At 38.2% G+C, this 18,179-nt stretch overlaps 1 protein-coding gene across 2 annotated transcripts in view; it reads left to right on the top strand.

The window, feature by feature from the left end:
- Positions 1–1,531: 1,531 nt before the first annotated feature.
- Positions 1,532–18,179, top strand: part of slc36a4 (solute carrier family 36 member 4) — a 167,180-nt gene continuing 150,532 nt past the window's right edge. The window contains exons 1-5 of one of the 2 annotated variants that reach the window (XM_062974537.1): positions 1,532–1,651; positions 11,062–11,182; positions 11,462–11,552; positions 13,526–13,614; positions 16,437–16,532. In XM_062974537.1, coding sequence (XP_062830607.1) covers positions 1,624–1,651; positions 11,062–11,182; positions 11,462–11,552; positions 13,526–13,614; positions 16,437–16,532 — 425 coding nt within the window. In that variant the 5' untranslated portion in view covers positions 1,532–1,623. Of the gene's footprint in view, positions 1,652–10,489; positions 10,871–11,061; positions 11,183–11,461; positions 11,553–13,525; positions 13,615–16,436; positions 16,533–18,179 lie in introns of those variants that run through there. The other variant, XM_062974538.1, reaches the window with a different exon arrangement.

Raw genomic sequence — 18,179 nt, 5'->3', positions numbered from 1 at the left:
TCAAACAGATCTTATCACCAGGAATGCTTTTTCTGAATGTTTAGAAGGAATCTCTTTAGAAATCTAGATGTACATATAGATCTAGAACTAGTGGGAGCCTAGGGGAAGAACACCTTTGTGAGTTAGAGACTATCCACACTACAAAATTATGGCAGTTTGAGGCCATTCTAACTGCCATAGCTCCATCCAATGGAATCCTAGGATTTGAAGTTTGTTGTGGCACCAGGCAGAACTACGTATCTCAGAATTCAATAGCTCCCACAGCTATGGCAGTTCATGTGGTGTAAAATTGCTATAGTTCTTGAGTGTAGCTTCAAATCTGGTGCCGTATTAGACTCTCAATATTATTATTAATATCAAATGGTAGATAATATTAATAAAAGTAATGTTTGTGATAAAATATAATAGTATAAACACAACTATTAATAAATAATAATAATAATAATAATAATAATAATAATAATAATAATAATAATTTATTTCTTACCCGCCTCTCCTCGTGGCTTGAGGCAGGATACAGCATAATTAAAACACGTAAACATTGTAAAATTGTATTGTCGAAGGCTTTCATGGCCGGAATTACTGGGTTGCTGTGAGTCATTTGGGCTGTTTTATTTATTTATTTACTACATTTATATCCTGCTCTTCTTACCCCGAAGGGGACTCAGAGCGGCTTACAAATCAAATGAACATACAATATATTATTAGCATAGCACAATATAAGCATTAAATTACTATATTGTACTATATCATTATATGGTAATATTATTAGTAATATTACATTTAATATATAATATATAATGGATTTAATATTTATAATATAATGTTCCTCTGAAAGGAGGAACAACCCAAAAGACTCACAGCAACCTATTGTAAAAATTCTATAAATACACATATTAAAACGTATTTCTATTAAAATACACATTAAAATATATTTCTATAAAATCCAAATTAAAATACACAGAACAGAGATTAAACACAAGGCACGTGTTTAAAATTTGTGCTGGGTTAACGATATGCTATTATATCAAAATAATAAATATTTATTAATAAATTAATATATTCAGTGTTTCAATAATTAATATATTCATCATAACAATTAATTAATAACAAATTATATTAGCTATTGTTATTTATTAAATATTAACGGCATAGTAAAATATGAAAATTAATACAATAGTAATTTATATAACGTTTATTATTTTATGACTATAATGATTAATAGTTATTGATAATGCATTGCATAATATAATAAGATTCTTAATCATGAGTGACAATGTAATAATAGAGTCTAATAGCAGATTAGTGCATGTCAAAGAAAACTGATTTTTTTTTCCTCTTAAGTCACAGTATCCGAATAGTAGTGTGTTTCAAACTCTTTTCTGTGCAATTTTCCCCAGTCCTCCCCAGTCCTCCCCAGTCTCTTTAAAAGAGTCCAATCCCCACGATCTAGCACTCTATTGTTTATATCTCTATGGCGTTCAAAGCCAAGAGGAGAAAGTGGGAAGGGAGGGGGGAACTTCAGCCTGGGATGAGTTTGCGCAGGCGCAGTCGCTTCTTGCGGCGCTCCGGCTCCACATTGGCGGAAGGCGAGACAGCGGGGAGAATCATAGTCAGCCAAAGATGGAGCTGCCGGGAAGAGAAGAATTAGGTACCGTTCTTTAAATAGGGATGCCTGAGGAGTGTAAAAATAAATAAATACAGTGGAGGGAGAGAATGATTATTGAGGCATGGTGTTAGGGAGGTTGAATGCTTCTATCTCCTTTTCGTATCCCCCCGGCATATCATGGTTTGTTCCATTGCCTTCGTGGTATCCAAGGAAGCGGGGCAAACCATTCTTTACTGGAGGGGGGATTGAAGGAGGCAGGATTGAAACCCCCGGTATATCATGGTTTGTTCCATCGCCTCCGTCGTATCCAAGGAAGCGGGGCAAACTATTCTCTACTGGAGGGGGGGATTAAAAGAGGCAGGATTGAACCCTTGCCTTTGCCCTTGCCTCTTGCGTGGAAGGTTATGCCTGCTCTCTCTTATCATTTCCTTCCAATTAATTTTAGGCTTTCAGATGCCAGAGGCAGCCTTGATCAAGATTCCTGGGTCTGCAAAGCTGATGGTCAAGGGTTGCATCTACAGTCACTGTAGAATGCAATGAAATCATGGGAGTTGTAGTTTTGGTGAAACACCAGAAAAGGCTAAATAAGACCTTGTAAAGCGACAACTCCCATGGTTCTGTAGCATTGAGCCATGGCAGTGCAAGTGATGTCAAAACTGCATTAATTCTACAGTGTAGATGCACCCAAGGCTTGCCTTTGCAACCAGTTCTGAAAGGGAGAACCAAATATATCTAATTCCATAGGTTATCTGAAATGCTTGGGACCAGAAATGGTTTGGATTTTGGAATATTTGCATATGCATAATGAGCGAGTTACGTTTAAGATGGGGCCCAAGTCTAAATCAGAAATTATAATTTATGTTTCACATCCACTTTATTTACATAGCCTGATGGTAATTTAAATGATAATACGTATTCTTAAAGCAGGAATGGGCAAACTTGGGCCCTCCAGGTGTTCAACTCCTTCTCCTACAATTCCTAACAGCCTACCAGGCCAAGTTTACCCAGGCCTACCCTTTATTATTGTTTGTTATATTGCATTGTTCGCAATGTAAACCTCCCTGAGTCCCTCCCTGAATAAAGTTGTTATTATTATTATTATTATTATTATTATTATTCAATATAATAATATATAGAAATAATAACATTGTAATGTCATAGTGCTGGTATATTGCATATAATATTAATAATGTTGTAATATAATATATTGTATATAGTACAATTTATGATATGGTACAATATATTATATAATACTAATGCATAGTATAATGTACTGAAAGTTTATTATATGTATTATGGTTTAATAATATAGGATGAAATAATATATAATAATGTGATATTTGTATATTAAATATTACATACATTACTAATAATATTGCAGTATAATGTGTTATTAATTTTGATGTAGTGGTGGGTTTGTTTTTGGGATTTGGTGGGTTGATTATTTTTGTCATTGTACACTTTCTCATGGCACTGAATGTTTGTTGATATCTGTTGTAAACCGTCCTGAGTTCCCCCAGGGAGATAGGGTGGGATATAAATAAAGTATTATTATTATTATTATTATTATTATTATTATTATTATTACTATTGAAGGGATACTGTATGTGAATACCGTAATGGTCTACTACCTGCTTTGCCGAGGATTGCTTCATCTCCTGTTTGAGTTATTGTAACTTTGAAATTCTGTGATTTTCCAGTAGCTTGAGGCAAGGATGTGCTACATACTATAGTCGCGCTTATGATATCAGCCTTCAGCTTTTATAATATAGAAGTTAGCTTTCTCTCTAAGTTATAATACACACGAACACAAACACACATATGTATGCATGTGTAGTGTACCTGTGCATGAATATATAAATGTATGGGCAAATTACAACCCTCTAGGTGTTTTGGACTTCAACTCCCACAATTCTGGTAGGCTGTTAGGAATTGTGGGAGTTGAAGTCCAAAACACCCAGAGGACCCAAATTTGCCCATACCTGATATACAGTATACCCAGCTTTGCCTGTCTGCTTTCTCGCTTCAATTGCTTGCTTACATGTTTTCCTTTTTATCTATATCCTTCCTTCTTGTGGTTTCTTTTGGGCACTACTTACATATTTAGTTAGTTTTGGGCATCCTGCCCTCCAAAAGAACCTGTTTTGTAGTTCAAACTCTTTAATTCTGTTCAATTGAATAATGAAGGGCATGTGTGCCAAGTTTGGTCCAGATCCAACAAGCCATGTAGGAGCCTTTGTGATACAAACAAACATACATGCATAGTAAATGTAAAGGTTTTCCCCTGACATTAAGTCAAGTCGTGTCCGACTCTGGGGGTTGTTGAAATATGAAGAAACATCCATGCACAGACATACATACATACACACACACACACATTTAAAGGATTCTTAATGTTTACATTTATATTTTAAATTTTTGTATCATGTCATTTTTAAGCAATACCTGTTTTCACATATAAGCTGCCTTGAGTCCCATACTAGGAAAAAGGCAGATTATAAGTAAATAAATAAGTAGGATAAATTAATATAATGATAATGATACCAGATTTATTTGCAACGAAACATTCATACAGCAGAAATGCTAGTAAACCTGGGGCTTCTTGAACCTGGTCATTTGGAGAGAGATGATAGTGGAATTTTACACAGGACGACAATGACTTTAAGGAGGGAACCAAACATTGAGCAACCTTACCATAGCCACATGAACAGCTTGGATTATAAGTGTGAAGAATAAGCACAGGTCCATGTGTGAATGGTGGAATTTTCCAGGATGTTCTGTGTCATACAGTGACATGTAGATGAAGTTTGTGTATAAGCATCTACCTGCACATTTTGTTTGTGTGTGGTTGGATGTTCAGTCACATTCAAACTTACACACAACAGCAGAAACTCCTAGGAATTTGATAGCTATACTTCAAAACTGTGTTCTGTTCACGTTTTGTGGGGGGGCATTATAACTTTCAGCAAAACTTTATTGGAATTGTGGGCTCTCTGTGTCTGTATGTGTGCATAGATATTTAGATAGATAGATGCGCGCACACATACATATAGGTCAGGTAACCCTTGGGATCCAAGTCTAAACACAAAATTCTTTACTGTTTCATGTGCACCTTATACACATAGCTTGAAGGTAATTTTATGCACCATATGTTTAATAATTTCATGCATGAAACAAAATTAATGGAAAATGGAACCATTCGAAAGCAAAGATATCACTATCTCAGATACTTTTGTGGACAATTTTGTTGTTTAGAGTATTTTGGAATTTAGTAGATGCTCAACCTATAATTACAGCATACATAATCATACATATATACTTTTTCTCAACTCTATCAAGTCTCTTAGACTATACGATCAAGTATGACATTACGTCAAATTGTAAACTGTCTTGAGTGTTTTGTCAGAAAGGGATATAAATGGGATATGTTGCCGGGCAGATTCATTAAACACATTTGACCATAGTTTTGAAACAGAATTTCTGGATTAATAAACTAAGATGTAAATGTGGAGTTTACAAACAGAACATTACCTTTGTTGTGCTTCTTCATAGGGATGATCAGACAAAGCATGATGGGATAGCTCTATATCTTAACCTAGGATTAAAGTCAGATTGATTCAAATTGGTTTTAAATCAGGTTCATTTTTGGTTTACAAATTCTGGTTTGTTTGTGCTCATTTGAACTTGATCTCCGGTCCAGGTGTAACACAAAACTATGGATTCATGCTTTATACTGTTGCAGACAGGTAGTGGCATCAATTGGACTGAATAACTGGTTAAGCATAACTGGTACTGATGACTACAGGCAGTGCCTGAGTTACAAACATCCAACTTACCAACAACTCATAGTTAAAAGCGGGGGTGAGACAATGGGAAGTGAGAGAAATCTACCCTAGGAAGGGAAATTCACTCCTGAAAGAGTTATCATGGGGAAAAGGTGTCTCCACTGCAGTTTTATCACCAATCCTTATTTCCACAGCAAGTCAAAGTTTTCAAAATCTAATCATAGGGACAAAAAGTGAGGCAAAATCTTCTGAACAGGGGCACAAACAGCAAAACAAACACCACAGAGGTATTAAGCTTTCCCTATGTGATCCAAAGCTGTTGTTACACTTCAAAAAGTACTTGTTCCAACTTAAAAACAAATTCAGCTTAAGAACAAACCTTCAGAACCTATCTTGTTTGTAACTTGGGGACTGTACCTATAATTAAAATTGAATTCCATACATCAGTTAAATCATGCTGTGTTTTGATTCTTGTTCATCCAGAAGCATTTATAGTTCTTTTCGCAATGTCTTGAGACGTACTTGGTTAAGCCACATGACTGAATGCATCTTAGAGCATTGTTCTCTTGCTGTGCCTAAGGCAATTTAATTTACAACCTGAACAATGTTGATTGTTCCTGTAGTCTGTTTCTTTCATGTATGCAAGCTAATAAATGGAAGACAATGATTTTTTTTGTTCTTCAGGCATAATTTCTCTCCATCTTCTGACTGATCAAAAGATTGTCATGTGCTGAACCCAAGTGCTTAGCTTGTATAGCAGAGATGTCAAATGTATGCCCTATTTAATCAAGTGAGATTGTGCCACTGAGCAATTGCAAACAACAGGGTTTGTAACAAAAGTTCTTTCTAATAAGAAATATCTTAGAGATCTACACTGCCATCTGAGTGCATTTGCTTTGAACTGGATTATATGAGTCTACACTGCCATCATCATTATTGGCTCATGTATGTATGGAAGTATGATTGCCTTCCAAGTGTAGTATCTTGGCGGTTCTATAGACTGTAGAGACCTATTATGTATCTGCAAGTTCTTTCACAATGAGGACATTAATTTCTAGATAGAAGGTGGTCCCGGTCAGGGGTTTGATGTGCCTTCCTCTTGGCACATTTCTCCCTTTCATCCTCCATTCATGCCTCTTTGAATTCCACAGCACTGTTGGTAACAGCTGACCTCCAGTTAGAATGCTCAAGGGCCAGGGCTTCCCAGTTCTCAGTGTCTATGCCACAGTTTTTATGGTTAGCTTTAAGTCCATCTTTAAGTCTCTTTTCCTGTCCACCAACATTTTGCTTTCAGTTCTTGAGTTGAGAGTAAAGCAACTGTTTTGGGAGATGGTGATTGGGCATCATCTGGACAATGTGGCATTCAATTCAGCAAAGTTGATGGCGGAGGATCATCGGTTCAATGCTGATGGTCTTTGCTTCTTCCAGAAAGCTGATGTTTGTCTCCCTGTCTTCCCAAGACATTTGCAGTTTTCAGAGGTAACACAGATGGAATCATTCCAGAAGTTGAAAGCTACATTTGTAGACAGTCCGCATTTCGCAGCATATAACAGGGTTGGGAGGACAGTAGCTTTATAAACAAGCATCTTGGTATCCTTACAAAGAGCTCAGACAGTGTTGTATTTCAGTGTCGATGTACCAAGATAGCGGAAATTGTGAACATTTTCTAATGTTACACCATTAAACTGTATTGGTGGCATTGCAGAAGAATTGGTTGGTGTCTGCTGATAAGAGCACTTTGGTTTTCTCTATGTTCAGTGAGAAGCCAAGTTTTTCATATGCTTTTGCAAATGTTTTTCATATGCTTTTGCAAATTAGGCCCAGGCTGTGGCGCAGGCTGGTGAGCAGCCAGCTGCAGCCAGCTGCAACAAATCACTCTGACACCAAGAGGTCATGAGTTCTAGGCCAGCTTGGAGCCTGCGTTTGTCTCTGTCTTTGTTCTATGTTAAGGCATTGAATGTTTGCCTTATATGTGTAATGTGATCCGCCCTGAGTCCCCTTCGGGGTGAGAAGGGCGGAATATAAATACTGTAAATAAATAAATAAATAAATAAATAAATAAATAAATAAATAAATAAATGTGTTTAGAGTGGTTTTTAGGTCTTCTTCTGAAGGTCTATGGCAGGGAGTGAAAGGATAGAAAACTATTGCCAAAGATCTGTGGAGGCATTTCATGCTCACTAGACATGCAAAAAATTTAGCAGGGGAATCCTATTAAAAGGTGATAGATCTTAGAGAAAATAAGTTTTTGCATTAAAATCTCAGATGCTGATTGGAGGTGAACAGGATTCTGAGAACTGTAATCTTCAGAAGTTATCCTTCTTGAGAGGATACCATTGTCATGTTGTCATACAGTGATCTTTCTCTTTTTCTTGCTTGATTGTATTTTAATATTCTCTTTCCTGTAAGATGTTCAAGCCAGCCTGCATTGTTTCAGCCCTTCCCAGTTTATACATAGCACAACCCTGTGATGTAGGCTACATAGAGTAAAAGTTGCACAGTGAGCTTGATGGCTAAATGCATTGTAGATCCTTAGTTTCCCTTCCACCACTTCACAGCTGCATCTGCATTGTATGGCCTAATGCAGTTTGACACCACTTTAGCTGCCATGGCTCATTGCTATGGAATAATGGGAGTCGAAGTTTTACAAGGTTTTTAGCCTTCTCTGCCAAAGAAGGCTGGTGCCTCACCAAACTGCAAATCCAAAGAGCCAGGCCAGTTAAACTGATGTCAAACCAATGTGTTGTCGAAGGCTTTCATGGCCGGGATCACAGGGTTGTTGTATGTCTTTCGGGCTGTGTGGCCATGTTCCAGAAGTATTCTCTCCTGACGTTTCACCCACATCTATGGCAGGCATCCTCAGAGGTTGTGAGGTATCCTCACAACCTCTGAGGATGCCTGCCATAGATGTGGGCGAAACATCAGGAGAGAATACTTCTGGAACATGGCCATACAGCCCGAAAGACATACAACAACCCTGATGTCAAACCACATTAATTCTACATTATAGGTTCTTATTAACAGCTACACCATATGGGTTGTATTTGAAGCAATTGGGTGTGTTTTACAACTTGATGACTGGAGTGCTGTTCTTCATTCCTGACAATAAAATAAACTAATCTCTTCACTGCCTTCAACTGACTATTCCTAATTGAATTTTAAATCATTTGTATAATTCATATTTCTTAAATAGCTATTGTTAATCTCCATAGCTATATAATCGGTTGCCCTATTTCCTCTGGGCATGCAATTTCAAATGTGTACTCCTCTGTAAACAAGGTTATGACAACATTTTATAGTCAGGTAACTAGTCCAGCAAGTGGGTCTGCTTCTTCATCTGATCCACCTGCTGAACCAGTTGTGCCACTTGGGTGACTGACTAATATACACAAAGAAGTGTCTGTATCTTTTGCTCAGCAGAAGGCTTTCGATCCACCTTCATGTTGGATTCAGTCTGGTTTGTCTTCTTCGCACGAGTCATTTTGAACTCCTTATTTTCTGTTTCCTATTTAGATACCAAGTGCAGATAAAATTACCCACAGTCTATATTTTGTGACGAAGAGCAAAATGATTGGTTTGAACAAGAATTAGGGGAGTGTTTTGTTCAATCAATGCTTTGGCCTTCCACCACATTAATTATATCTCTTTTGAAAAAATGATCAGAATATTTTTCTATCTGAAATGGTTTTCCTCACTCTGAAATGGTGTATAAGTAATCATTATATACCAGTTTGGTTTAGCTTTGTCTCAGCTGGCCTTTTTCAGAGTGAAATAAGTGGATTTTTTTGTCTTTATTCTGAATTGGCTTCATGTAAACGACACATAGGTAAATATAAGTATGTGTGGTCACAATGTTGACTCATTCCCTTGGTGAGAAATCCTTTAAAAAAAGAAAATGTACCTTAATCAGGGATGTAGCTAAGGGGGGGGGGGTTAGGGGTTCACCCCCTCCCCCAATTTTTCAGGGCTTTTTTATACTGGTTTACTTATGAATTTTAATTGATTAACCAAATCCTCATGAGTGTCCACTGAAGTTTATCTGTCTTGAGTGTCCACTGAAGTTTATCGATTTCTAAATTATTTTGCGTTATGGAACTACTCTTCATGATTTGCTAAAAAAAGTTTCAACCCCCCTCCCGAAGCTAATTACAAATTGGTAAAGAAGTACCAGTGACCAAGGGCTGTTAACAAGAAAGAGAGAAAATATGTATTTTGATATTTATGAGTGCAGAAAAACAATGCATTCCTGGTTTAAAACAACAACAACAACAACATACAAGTGAAATAGCATTGTTTATTCAAGCCATCAGATCTGAAATGAAGAACATGTGGTTCTCCAGATGTTGTTGGATTTCATTTGCTAGTTTTGAGATTTATGGATGACATACCTTGATGTAAATATCTTAACATTTTTATTCTTGTAAGTGCCTTTCTTCTGCTTCTTGGGGTCCAATTGGGATTTTAAAATATGCTTTTATTGCTTCTAGCCTTCCTCCCACCTATAGGACAGCTTACAAAACTTTTGAATTATATGTTCAGGTTCTTTTGACAGAGTGATTGGTATAATTTGATGCATGACCAGATTGAGGGCTGTAAAAGTTACATGTTAAATTCTGCCCGGAGAGCAGTTGGCAACCAGCAATATGTACACATGTATATGTTTAGGAATGTTAGTAAAAAAATTAACTCAGACAACTTGGATCAACTTATCCATGGGTTAATAGGAGCACAGTACCTTAACTCTTATCAAAGAAGGATTTGTTTCCTTCCTTGAGCAGAGTGGAAAAAGGCAGAGTTTAGTCCATTGTACCATACACTGTCTTTGGAAAACCCAGTGTGGAAGATCAGTGGACATTCCATAGCATTAACTTTAAAACCAGGAATGAAGAATATCTAGGCTGCCGGATATTGTTAGGTTAGAAGTCCTATCAGCCTATTTAGAGGGCTTCTAAAGCCCCTTCTGCACTGCCATATAAAATCCAGATTATCTGCTTTGAACTGGGTTATCTAGCAGTGCAGACTCATATAATCCAGTTCAAAGCAGATAATGTAGATTATCTGCTTTGATAATGTGGATTATATGACAGTTTAGAAGGGGCCCAAGAAACGTAAGTCAATGGCAACTGAAGAGCCTCACAATCCTCATGACATGTTTGAGCTGCAAATCCAAGGTGTGCACAGGAGGTTGTCATGGCATTTAGTTGAATCACAGTGCTATTATTGTGTAATGTGAAGGGACCCCAGGATGGGCAATTTACCCCTTTGTTAAGTTGCCAGAGCCCCTCCTGTACTGTTTAACATTAACAATTGGCCATATTTCAAAAAAAGAAGCGGACTTCCAACCTGTTTGGTTTTCTTTTCCTTTTGAAGGGGTGTTTTTTGGCAATCTGTGTAGCCTCCTTAAATGCTCTTGGGCTGAAAATTGCCCCAGGATCTGCTATAGTTGCCCACTCCTGGCTTTAAACTAATGAAACAGGTAGAAGCCGTTTAACAAATTATCTGCCATTATGGGTTGAATTTTATTTGAACTCAGGAGATTTTTTTCAATCAGTGGTTTCTATTAATTGTCTAGTAGGATAAATTACCTGACAACTGCAGAACATCTTGGGAACTATCAGTGCAGTTTACTCAATAATCGTAAAGTGACATTAATTTGTTCTTTATTAGATCTGGAAGTAATGAAGCCTTTAATAGAAGAAGAACAGGATTCAGAGAGTGATGACGAACAGAAAAGTAAATTGCTGCCAGCTGAGAAGAAATATCAGCTTGATGATCAAGAAAGTATTACGTATGTATTGATTTCCCACTTTAAAAAAAGATAAAAATGATTAAAATGATCAGATACTGAAAAAGTTACATTTTGGGCTTGTTGTTGGGGGAATTGAGGGAACTCTGGTCCAAAAACTTAACTTTTCTAAGCTCTGCTTTTAGGTTTCTTGGCTATGAAAATAACTTTTTCGTGTCCCTAGTCTTTCTTGTATTTGAACATCTACTTCAGCTGTTTTGGCCTTGTGCCATTTTACCAATGCTGTTATGTCCCCCCCCCCCCTTTCCTTTAAATTTTCAGGTTTGTCCAAACACTCACACATCTATTGAAAGGAAACATTGGAACTGGACTTCTAGGGCTTCCGCTTGCAATAAAAAATTCAGGCATTGTGGTAAGTGATACATAGTCTAGTTAGGAGAGTTGAACAGTCCACCTAGTTTTATCTCTTTAGTAGAACATTAAGATTCCAGAATTTCACAATATGCTTAAAGCAATTCTTCACATCTCAATCGTTTGGAAATGTTGTTTTGATAGATCAGTGGTTCTCAACCTGTGGGTTCCCAGATATTTTGACCTTCAGCTCCCAGAAATCCTAGCAGCTCTGTCGCACCTCAGGCTAGTTTCACCTTGCTTAATACATCAGGCTGCACACAGGTTGAAGTCTTTTGTAGTTTATTAGAAAATTGAAAATAAACAATTCTTAAAAAGCAAAAGTAAAGTTCCAGAAGATTGTTGCAAAACAAGGCTTCAAAGAATAATCCAAGAAATCATAAGGAATAAGCAAGGTTCCATTAGGCATGACAAAGTCCCATGAACATGAACACACAAAGGCTGCAAGATAATCCAGGAAAATGAGAGCTTGCTTCTTGGCTTGAGTGAGAAGCTGCTTTGACAAAGGTTTGTCTCCTAACACACTGTTTCAGTACCCTTTGCATAGCATGAAAGCATTTCTTTGGCCTCTGACCTCCTTCTTGTTTGCTATTCTAACACTCCTGCAAACCTTGAATTCCAAACGGGCAGCTCGATCTAAAGATTCCGTTTCGTCAAGGCCAGCCAGCTCGTTAGCATCAATCTGTTGGTGGCTATCAGACTGAGAACTATCCTCCTTTTCTGAGTCAATTTGCACCTGGCTAGTTTCAGTATTATCAACACCATTCCCTGCAGTGGGAAAGACTCCCTGTTCCTCGTCTTCTATAACAGGAACACTCTGAACCTGAATTCCATAATTCCCATTAGAGTCATCTTGAACCTGAATCCCATAATCCCCATCAGAGTCACTCTGAGGTTCCAGCTGAGTCACAACAAGCTGGTAAACAGGCTAGGATTTCTGGAAGTTGTAGGTCAAAACACCTGGGGACCGACAGATTGAGAACCACTGCGATAGATCAAAACCAAAAGGCCTTACTAGTTGTGGAATTTTTAGAGTGGCCCAAAACCATTACTTTTCCAGGTTGGCAAAGTTTGGCCTCATGAATTTGTTTTGACCTCAAGGCTGGACAAGTACCATATTTACTCGAATCTAGTTCGCAATTGTATACTGAGGGGCCAAGAAGTAAGGGGAAGCTTCCCACTGGCCTGAGGCTGGTGAAGAGACAAATAAGCTTGGTTTCCCCTTGTTAGTTGGCCTTTGCCTTGGTTAGGAATCCTTGGGAAGGATCAACTATGAGGGGAAGCCAAATCCCTTCACTTGTTTGCCAGTCTTGTGTTATTCCCAAGTGTTAGGAATAGTGTTAGGCTGTCAAATGGGTGAAGTGGCTTGGTTTCCTCTAGTTGGCTAGTTGGGAAGCTACTGCCTCTCCATCTCTCTGAGACCAAGTCCTGACGGAGGGGCTCAGCTTCCCTTTATCTGTCAGCTTTTCTGTCATGAAGCCAAGCGGGGACGGTGCTGAAGTCCTTGTGAATGAAGCCACATGGGAAGCCGCCACACCTTTATCAGGCTGAGCCTGGTGAGTTTGCTTGCCTCAGCCTGATGGAGGGTCACCGGCCATACATGATTTTAATGTTTCATCAATTGTAATGCAGTTTAGCCAAAAAAAGTTGCTCATTACAACTGAGTAAACATAATCTCATTTTGCCAAAAAAATTTTTTTCCCTAGTACACTCCAATGTTTTCTAAGTGGAAATTACATTGGTCCTCCCCCACCGCCAGTCTAGTCTCAGGTGAGACTTTTAGAAACATGTTGCTTGTGTTATCATGACAGAAGAGTCAGAAAATCTAATGTTTGTGATCCTCTGCAGTTACTTTCTCCTCCCTTAAACTGAGGTAGTGATTTTTGTTTAGCTTGAAAATATAGCATGGGGAAAATCAATCCACTTTGTGAAACTTCTGTTACTAATTATATCCATCTTCTGTCTTTTTTGCAGCTTGGACCAATCAGTCTTGTGTTTATTGGAATTGTGTCAATTCACTGTATGCACATTTTGGTACGTTGTAGCCAGCATTTTTCCCAGAGGTGAGTGTGAGAAGAACTCTTGGTGTTGGAGGCTTGAGTATAAGCCCAAAAACTATTAGACTCAACACACACACTGTCCCAAAATACATGCAAACCTTAACAGCTAATAGTAACCCTGATGATTATTTGAAGGTTGAGTAAGCCAGTGAGGTGTGTCACCAATTGGGTGAAAGTTCCCTGTTGCTGTGGTTCACAATGTTGTGCTTAAGGGCAGTATAAATTATATAGGCATTACGGACAATAACTCTAGAGTCCAGGTTTTCATCCCCTACTTGGTCATGGAAACCCACTGGGTATGTGGAGTGTGGAGAAGAGCAAACTGCAGACCACTTACTACAATGCAATCTGAGCTCTGCCACATACACAATGGAGGACCTTCTCACAGTGACACCAGAGGCACTCCAAGTGGCCAGCTTCTGGTCGAAGGAAATCTAGTATAATGCCAAGTTTTTAACTTTGTGTTTTTATATACATTACAACTGTATCCTCAGTTCACTTCTGACACGATAAATAAATTACAAATTCCAGATTAAATTACAATTTAATGTAAGGTCTTAAGCTTGTTCTTGCACAGCTATGCATTGCTCACATTGTATATTGACAACACTTCTCTGCAAAAGCTGTGTCATGTGATAGCCTTTTGGTTCTAGCCGTTATGATCTGCTCTGCTCTGCGAGGAGGTACTTTTAAAGAGAATGAATTTAAATTGCCCATTAACGACCCAAAATGCTTCCCAAATCTTTTACATTTCAAGGAGGATAGCTCACAACCCTACATTTCTTTGGAGCTCGATGTTGCTCAATGAATTGTGAGGATTTGAATTGAATTGAAGCTCAGAGGACACAGAGATTTGAGGTTCGTTGGTGACATATTGTTTCTACTAATCAATGGGGATTGGAAAGTTCAAGGCTCTGGTCCGGTTGTTCTCAACCTATGGGTCCCCAGATGTCAAGGACAGAACGCCACAAGATCAAAGATAACAGAGTTTATTGGATTTACAGAACTCAAAATGCCCGTAAAAGACAAGGGCAAGGCAACTTAGCCTTTAAAAACAAAAAGGGGCAAGAAAAAACGTTCAAAAGATAAACCGGATTAAACCGGAGTTTAATCCGGGTAAAATCAAAACAGCTTGCTTCAGCCTGGGGAAAAACAAACAGAAGCTGGGAAACAAAGAGTTCAAAAGAATGCAACTAATTGGCAGCAGATAATTCTCTGCTGCCAGCACTATGTTTTGAGTAACTAGGAGTCACTCCTTCACACAGCAAGGCAAATTTCCAATACAAACTCAACAGCCAAGGATTGAAGCAGTAGCGTAGTCCCAATTCGTTCCGAAGGTCGAGAGGCAGAAACAGACGTTTGCAGTTTTCCAAGTCCAATAGGAGAAAGCGAGCCCGTAGTCAGTTTTCAGTCCGTAAATCCAGAGTAGCAGATGGCGTCCGTCAAGAAGACGACGGAAGGTCAAAGCTATTGAGATTAAGCAGAGGTTTTGCACAAACAAAAGCCCACACAATTCCTCCCGCCGTCTGAACCCAAATTCCAAAACAACTTACGTATCAGCACACGAAAACACACCAGTCTTCAGGAAAGCGTCCCACACAGATCCCAAGCGTTCGTCCAGATTACCTTGCCCAACGCAATTTGCAATTGCTCCCAAGCCTCATTTTATGCCAGTTACAAATCCTCATCACTATCAGCTGCCCTCCTTAACCCGGGCGTTTCCTCATCACTTTCCTCATCAGAGCTGGAACACCTCTGACTACGCCCCACAGCATCCCCAGCTGTGGATCCCGTCCCATCCCTCCAGCTTGTCCATGGGTCTAATCCTGAAGGTCCCCATTCATCTTCCATCCCATTATTGCCAGTGGCACCCAACTCCTCCCTTACCCGAGTCCAATCCATCTCATCCTCTTCCGAGCTAACCAGCTCTTCCTCCATTCTCTCCGTGAACCCCTTAAAAGACTCTTCGTCAGACGGTTCTGCAAAGATATCTCGCAGCCTCTTTCTTTCTCGCTCCTCGAGAGTATCTGACTCTCGAGGAGCCTTACGTCCACGTCTGCCAGAAGCAGAGCCATGAGGCTCAATCATAACACCAGATGTTTTGGCCTTCAACTCCCAGAAATCCTAACTGGATGGGATTTCTGGGAGTTGTAGGCCAAAACACCTGGGGACCCACAGGTTGAGACCACTGGTCTAGTCTCTGGTAAGCTTGAAACCTATTAAGGATGCATCTACACTGTAGAATTAATGCAGTTTGACACCACTTTAACAACCATGGATCAGTGCTATGGAATCCAGGGAGCTGTATTTTATTATGTCTTTAACCTTCCCTGCCAAAGAGTGCTGGTGCCTTATCAATCTACAACTCACAGGATTCTATAGCATTGAGCTATGGCAGGTAAAGTGGTGCCAAACTGAATTAATTCTACTGTGTAGATATACCTTAGGTGATCTTGGGCAAGCCTATCTACATTACTGGCTTAATGTAAGGATAAGAGGGAGAGGAAGAAAGTCATATATGCCATTTGGAACTCACTGGAAGAAAGGCAAGGTATAAACGTATCAAACAAGCATCATTCTAGGTTTTGTTTTTTCTTGCAGTTTTCCTGACTGTGGAAACGGTCTTTACTTTTAAACATATGACAGTTTCAAAGGTATCTTAATCTATGGCTCCACTTTCCATAACTGTTGAATTCAAACTATATGTATGTTTGCTCTGCTTTGTGTATTTTTTAAACTAGGCAAAACCCATTCTGCAAACTTGCACCTTATTCATCAGTTTTAGGTGGGAAAGTAATTATTCTTTTTTCTCTTATATATCTTAGGTTGAAAAAGTCTTCCTTAGGGTATAGCGACACAGTTAGCCATGCAATAGAATTTGGGCCTTTTGACTTGCTCCAGAAACGAGCCCATTGGGGAAGGTGAGTTTAGTCCTTTATTAACTCAATTACTTATCATATGAAAAATATATATATTAAAACATTGGCTGAATTCATGGCATTAAAGTGAGTTTATTGCAAGCCCTATATTCACATAATAGAAATTGTACAAGACGTTTACGCTCTGTGAAGCCGAGGGCCATAAAAATAAATGAACGGCAAATGCATTTCAGTTAATATACTCAGAATTGGCCAGAAAGTGCTTCCATTTTAAACAGTCCTGCAGTGACATTGTTTATCTCCCCCAGTTACTACACAATACTTAAACATGCAGAGTAGTAGTAAAGGATGAGCATTGAGCATCCTGTATCTGGTATTTCAAAATCTGAAATTGTCCACTAAGGCACCACTCTGCTTTCTGGTGATTCCGTGTCTACAAACTTTGCTTCATACACAAAATAATTAAAATTGTTGCATAAAATTAACAGTTTATATAGTGATAATGAAACATAAATGAATTTTGTTTTGAGACTTAAGCCTCAACTAAAAATACCTCTCATGTACATATATGCAAATACACATAATCCAAAATTCCCAAAATAAAAAAATAATCTAAAACACTTCTGGTCTCAAGCATTTTGAATTAGGATACTCCGCTTGTCACTGTAATGGAAGAAAAGCCACGTTCTACTGGATTTCCTGCTGGGTGAGTATTTTGGGTTCATGATATAAAGCATATTAAAAAATGATCTTATTCTTAAATACAAATTCATCTAGATGAGATCCAAATTGCAGAAATAGAAATGGGATGAGATGTTTTTTTTTTTACTTCTCAGCAGAAATGAAGGACCAATTGGTTTTTTAATTTATTGCTTTTATTGATTTTTTTTTCTTTTTTACACAATTCATTGGTCTGAATTCTTTTGCTAGACCTATGTAACATAAATACTGAATCCAGGCTGTCCAGTGACCTTTGTTTATAGCTCAAATGCCAGCCTTCAAAGAGAAGTATCATTTTGTAATAGGAAAGCTCTAATAACACCATGTAACAAAATTTGAAAAATGTTCTGTTCCTAGTTTGAAAGTGTTATTTCCTGTTTAATTGTGCGGTACAGTAGAGTCTCGCTTATCCAAGCTTCACGTATCCAACGTTTTGTATTATCCAACGCAGTCTGCCTTTTAGTAGTCAATGTTTTTGTAGTAAGTGTTGCGATATTTTAGTTCGAAATTCATAAATACAGTAATTATTACATAACGTTACTGTGTATTGAACTACTTTTTCTGTCAATTTGTTGTATAACACGATGTTTTGGTGCTTAATTTGTAAAAATTATAACGTAATTTTATGTTTAAAAAGCTTTTCCTCAATCACTCCTTATTATCCAACATTTTCGCTTATCCAACGTTCTGCTGGCCCATTTATGTTGGATAAGTACTTACTTTGATACAAATCAGACACAGTCATTGTTATGTTTCTTCTAGTTTTAATTTTTGAATAGGTTTTAATGCTTATACTGGAAAGTGTTTATAAAAGTTGTATATTACTGATGTCATGGCCTATGGCTAGTACAAGAAACCATTCATTCATTCATTCATACAGTAGAGTCTCACTTAGCCAAGCTAAACGGGCCGGCAGAAGCTTGGATAAGCGAATATCTTGGATAATAAGGAGGGATTAAGGAAAGGCCT

Source organism: Anolis carolinensis, chromosome 3, assembly GCF_035594765.1.
Source record: "Anolis carolinensis isolate JA03-04 chromosome 3, rAnoCar3.1.pri, whole genome shotgun sequence".
NCBI classification, from domain to species: domain Eukaryota; kingdom Metazoa; phylum Chordata; class Lepidosauria; order Squamata; family Dactyloidae; genus Anolis; species Anolis carolinensis.
The sequence above is the reverse complement of the archived record's forward strand: the minus strand, read 5'-3'. Positions and strand labels throughout refer to the sequence as shown.